General features: G+C 33.6%; 1 protein-coding gene across 1 annotated transcript; it reads right to left on the reverse strand.

Moving 5' to 3' along the window:
• Positions 1-1,641: 1,641 nt before the first annotated feature.
• LOC109186340 (phosphoenolpyruvate carboxylase kinase 2-like) lies at positions 1,642-3,133 on the reverse strand. The gene is made up of 2 exons (XM_019336281.1): positions 2,294-3,133; positions 1,642-1,976 (listed from the first exon to the last, which is right to left on the reverse strand). The coding sequence occupies exons 1-2, from the start codon at positions 3,078-3,080 to the stop codon at positions 1,924-1,926; spliced, it is 840 nt and encodes a 279-aa protein (XP_019191826.1). The 5' UTR covers positions 3,081-3,133; the 3' UTR covers positions 1,642-1,923.
• Between the last annotated feature and the right edge of the window lie 2,867 nt (positions 3,134-6,000).

Genomic DNA, 6,000 nt, shown 5'->3' on the forward strand with positions numbered 1-6,000 from the left:
AAGTTTTTTTAAAAATCACAATTCACAAAACATTCAAATACTCCAGTACACAAATAAGTATGAAATGCACAAGAGAAACACCGGCCAAATTAAATTCGTTAGGCTGTTAATTTGATAATTACAAATTTTCAAATTCACTTTTAATTAGAACGATTTACTGACTTTTTGGTTTGAGTCGCTCAACTATGAACCTTCTTGGTTAAGTATAAATACACAATACTTAACTACTTAAGTATTAGCTTGATAACAAAATACAAAATTAGTCATGAATGATTCATCGACCAAATTAAAAAATAGAAAATTGAGAATACAAATAATATTTTCTTTTTGTCCCCTACAAAGAGCCGCGGTCTGATATAGTGATATGCAGAAAGTGAGGAGGTTCTAGAAGACATTGAAAATTGAAATGACTTATAAAAAAAGCATTGGCAGCCAGCCAAACTAATTGAAAATTGAAGTGACTTATCTCTTTCTTTGACCGATTAATTAAACAATTAATAAAGAAAATATATTTTACAGAAAATTTTAAATTCTTAAGTTTTGAAAAGAAAAATCATCACTTACTGAAATTTATTAATTTTTTTATTTTAATTTTTAATCCAATTTATATTTCAAAAGTAAATGAATAAATTTTTATAAGGAGTCTGAACTATTTAGTTTTGAAAGAGGTTTAAAATGCTACTAAATTATAAACATATCGACTATATTTATAATTTGGACCCGACTAATTTACTAAGTTAGTACAAAGTGGTCCCCATGGCACATGGTTGATGAGAAATTTGCGAGGAATATAATATGTTAATTTATTAATTGATTTGTTTGCACATATAATGTAATTAGGTAACTCAATTAATTTTTTGTGATAAATTATAAATAATGACATAGTTACTGAGTCGCAATAGCGCTCGGTAATAGCTGCACTGATAGCATTGTATATAACTATTGTATATTCTCGAGTTTATTCAAATTATTTTGTTCTTATTTGATATAAGAATAATATTTAATAAATATTATACTTTGTAATAATTAATATATCTATAAATTTTTATATACGAAGAGGGTTGGGTTATAATATAATTACCAAAGTTGGGATTCTACATAAAAAAAAAAATTAAAAAAATTATCAAAATTAAGCACCAACTAAACAACGATGAATATGCTTAGTGAATATATTTTTGGTGGTCAAATTTCCACATGGGAATTTCTTCAACCTTTCACATCAATAAATAAGGAAGAAAAATGTTTAAACGGAAAATTGGGAGAAGATGCTCCGCATATACTTGGAACCATACAACTTTTTCTTTTTCTTTTTCCTTTTCCAAGTCAGTATTTATTTTTAAGTCAGCATACGGACTCTTTTAAGTCAATATTTTCGTCACGTAAAAATAAAAATAATATCTGATTTTTATTTTTTTTGTTAAACAAGAAACCAATTTTGACACATTCACTCCAAAATTAAGAAACGTAATAAACCAGGCCACCTGTAATTTTTTTTTTTTGAACTACTAACTCTATTACATTATAATACCATGAGTAAAATACAGGACTATAATTTCGCACAATATTTTACAATACACTATTCTACACACCCAAACTAAGAATGTAATATATATCATAATAAAAATGAAAGAGTAAATTTAAAGGCATGGAAAAAAACTATATTGAATTTGTCTCAGGGGAACATTATTTATTTTTACAAAAACGGTTTTATTCTTGTAGTTTTATCTATACATATAGAGATTCACTCTCTCCGGGTAATATCTATACAGCCTCAGATTGTAGTATTCTACATTTCTATCCCACAAAAGGGTAGAAATATACATATATATTTCTATATGGAGATAGGCAAGGGGAATATCCCTTATAAACTAGGGTATTTCCATTCTCCCTCTGCCAGCTTCTCCTTCTTCAGCAACTCCACACTCATACTTTATTCTGTGCTTTAGTCTCTCCTCCACTCATCACCCATGGGTGCCCTGCATTTCATCATATCCAAATTTAGACCAATCAAATAAATATAAATTAACCCTAAATAAAATTGATAATGTAACTATAAGGTTAAAAACACATAACTCGTATAGACAGCTCAATTGGTGGTGTGATTTCATAACGATAGATTATTTGGAACACCAGATAATGATCTGGCCATCTAATAAGTCACCGTGATTTACCAAGAATCCAAGTTTATTTAGCTAAGATTAAGGTTGACAAACAGAGAATCTTTAACATAGGAATTGGTGAAAATGAAAGAAAAGATTGAATTTTTTTTCTTTTCTTGAATTGTATTACTTACTTAGGACTTGTTCTGCGGACAAACGTCTTGAAGGGTCCTTGCACATCATCTTTCTGAGCAGATCTTTAGCTTCCGGCGAAACAGACCGGAAAAGTCTAGTGGGAAATCTCAGGTTGGCCCTCAACACCGCCTCGAAAGTCTCCGCCGGCGTCTCGCCGAAGAACGGCGGAGCTCCGGCCAGCATTATGTACAGAATGACTCCCGCACTCCACACGTCCACCTTCTCGCTGTAGTCTCGGCCCATCAACACCTCCGGCGCCACGTAGTACGGCGTCCCCACCACCCCCGTCATCATCCTATCCTCGTACCCTCCGAACCACTCCGCCGATCCGAAATCCGCCAGCTTCAGATTCCCCTCCGAATCGAACAACACATTGTCCGGCTTCACGTCCCGGTGGGCAATCCCGGTGCCGTGGCACCGCCCAATCGCCGATATCAGCTGCCGGAATATCCCCGCCGCCTCCGCCTCCGGCAGCGGCCCCCGCGCCACCACCCTCTCGTACAGATCGCCGCCGGAACACAGCTCGGTGACCACGTGGAGATAATTATCGTCCTCGTAGATATCCACCAGCCGGAGAATATTCAAATCCCCGGCTAGAAGGTGGAGAATCTTGGGCTCCTTCTCCAGACACTCCCGGTCGGTGGGATCGAGAAGGAGACTCTTCTCAATCGTCTTGCAGGCGTAAGATTCTCCGGTGACCGGAGAAAAACAACGGTATACGGTGCCGAATCTCCCACGGCCGATTTCTTCGCACAACTGGTACTTTAGCTTCAAACTTTCGCACATGATTAGGAAGAGAATGCAAATTTTGTGTGTGGTGATGCAAAAGCAGGGGAGGGGTTGAGGGTTTATTTATATGCGGAGAGAGAAATAAGAGTGGTATATATTTTTTATTATTATTTTTTTTAAAGAATGGTATCTATAAGAATATACCAAGGTTATTTAGGTAGATTCATGTTCATACATTTTTGTTTCTTGTGTCGGGAAAGGCGGTTATAGTTACAGTTAAGCAATGAGGTGTCACCGGAAAAGAAAACTCTATTATTACTACCTCGGACCTACCGTTACTATAAAAATACTAAATATACATAAGAGTTATAAAGAATTTTATAATCAATAAGTCACCTACTCTTATATAAGTGAAAACTAGTAGTATAAGATACGCGCAAATGGTACGATGTGCAAAAATTTAATTAATAATCATGTTGAATTTATTTGAACTATTAAATTTCAATTAACTTTTACAAATTATAAAAATGATAAATTTTGATTATCAAATTTGCACAATATCAAAAATAAATATTTATATTATTGTATAATAATATAAATCATTTTTATAAATTTAATATTTATATTTTTAAAAATAACTAACTAATTTTTACTATTTGAAATGTTAATAAACACTGTGCACCCTATTTAATATTTTGTACATACTGCTTTGTTTTTTGGCTCAGGAAGGAACGTAAATACCTAAACATTACATAGCTATATCATTCAGTTGGCGCCAGAAAGGAAAACCAAATTTATCATTCTCTAGGATTTGTAGTAGTTCAGCAAGAGGTTGATCTAGGGTTACGAATCTTTCCCGACCATGACGACCTTTGACAAGATGGTTCACAGCATGGTTGATTTCTCTAGGGTTAATAAATCATGTTGATGGATATATTATAATTAGAGCAAATCGATTTGGGGAGGCGGAGCAAGAAAGTCCAGAGCAGATTCTGAGCCCCGAAGTTGAGTCCCATGCTCGGCCCAAAACACCTCGGCCCAGTCAAGCGGGGACCCTGGCGTGGTCAGCACGGGGATGCAACCGACCTATCGCATTAGGGGGGCGGTTAGAGGGCTTGTCTTGTATAAATGCCCATCGTCTTGTCTCATTAAGACATGTTCAAGATTCTTAATTGTCCTAAAGTATCGTTGTAATAACTCGACAATTACTGTTCAATACAATATTCAATTCCCGCGACCCTATAGCACTCGTTTTTGCCTATTTTACCTAGTCCTTTACTATCCCTTATTTATCAGTTTTATTTAATCGGGCTACCCCGAATTAATTAAATACATCACATCTCATTTAGTTATTATGTATAATTAATTAATAAATTATGTACATTTATAATTGAATGCATATAATTTATTAATTAAAAGTACATAATAAATTAATTGTATGTATATAATTTGAATTAGAGTCTTATTCCAAATCTAAATTTAAGTCTACAATACGAATAACATATTTTAATCCACGATATAATTTGCGTTAAAAAGGCACGAGTAAATGTGCAAACAAAAGGGCCATGTCAAGGTGACTATTGGTTATGTTTGATTTATGCTTTCAGGTCTCCTCCATATATATATATATATATATATATATAGTTAGGTTCAGGTGCGGTGGGGTCATCTCGTGCGGCGGTGCGGTGTCATTAATAGTTGAGCGATTATACACCATCAATGTTATGAAATGCATCACAAAAATACACACAAATTAAGTACGTATCACAAAAAATACACCATCAGGTGTGAGTAAACGCACCATACAGTGTTCGAAAACACACCATTAGGGTGTCGTGAGTTATATGGTATTTTTTTGGGGTGTATTGTGTCTTTTTGGTGTTTTTTTTTTTTTTTTTTTTATGTGGTGTGTTTTCTTAACTGTTGATACATGTTGTTAATACTGTTGGTATATTTCTAGAACCTCCGCCACACCATAAGCCCCGTCGCATATGAACGCTTATATATATATATATATATATATATATATATATATATATATATATATATATATTGAAGTCAGCATAATAAAGAACTAAAATTGAGGTTTTCAAAAAAAAAATTAAAATTGAAATTAACTCTTATGAAGCTCTTACGTAAGCAATTAAGTCAGGGTTCATGTCCATGGGATTGTCATATTATATTATGTATGTATAGAAAAGTGTGTTGTTAAGCCTTGTAAGGGTACATGATTGACATACCGACAAGTTGTGTGAACAATTTTTATTATTTTTAATTTTTTTTTTTTTTATATAAAACCCTCAATTATTGTAGGCCACACATATTAGATATATATAGTTTCAACTTTCAAGAAAGCAATATAATTGAATTGTATATGTACACCTAGCTAGCCTGAATGCCACCTTTGTATATCATATCACAGTAGTACTATATGAATTGTACCATGCATTCATTTTCATGTCCTTCTCAAACTTAACCATTCTTCAATGGCATTATGGCAGTTGGATATTGAAGTGACCCACAACTTGTTTCTTGACTTATTTGTGTTTTGGTGTATGGATAATGCAAAGCTTAATTTCACATCTCTTTCACTATATATATATAAAGAAATATATATTCCTAGCCTCGCCGTGATGGTTCAAGTGGTCGATCAATCAATGTTTAGTCTTATACTTCCAGCAGCATGGTGGGAGTTCGAACACCATTGACAAGTTATGAGAGATCGATTTTGACCAATCAGAGAACCTGAAATCATCTTGAGGTGGATTCACGAGAGTTTAGATATAATCATGCGAGACTGGGTGAGTTAAAAAAAAAAAAAAAAAAAAAAAAAAAAGAAAAAAAAGAGAATATTCCTATGTATATACCTTCCACATGACTTACAGTCACTGTAAAGATGATGAAATGGGTATCTTTCTTCTGTTATTTTATCAGTAGAATATAAAATTATACAAGAACTTTGTGGTGTTCTATGATG

The sequence above is a fragment of the Ipomoea nil genome, unplaced genomic scaffold (assembly GCF_001879475.1).
Source record: "Ipomoea nil cultivar Tokyo-kokei standard unplaced genomic scaffold, Asagao_1.1 scaffold1407, whole genome shotgun sequence".
NCBI lineage: Eukaryota > Viridiplantae > Streptophyta > Magnoliopsida > Solanales > Convolvulaceae > Ipomoea > Ipomoea nil.

Bases quoted from the DNA above. Each gene is read 5' to 3' on its own strand.
- LOC109186340 (XM_019336281.1), bottom strand. From the start codon at position 3,080: ATGTGCGAAAGTTTGAAGCTAAAGTACCAGTTGTGCGAAGAAATCGGC. The intron at 1,977-2,293 runs GTAAGTAATACA...GATGAAATGCAG, and splicing joins GTCCGCAGAACAAGTCCTAA to GGCACCCATGGGTGATGAGT.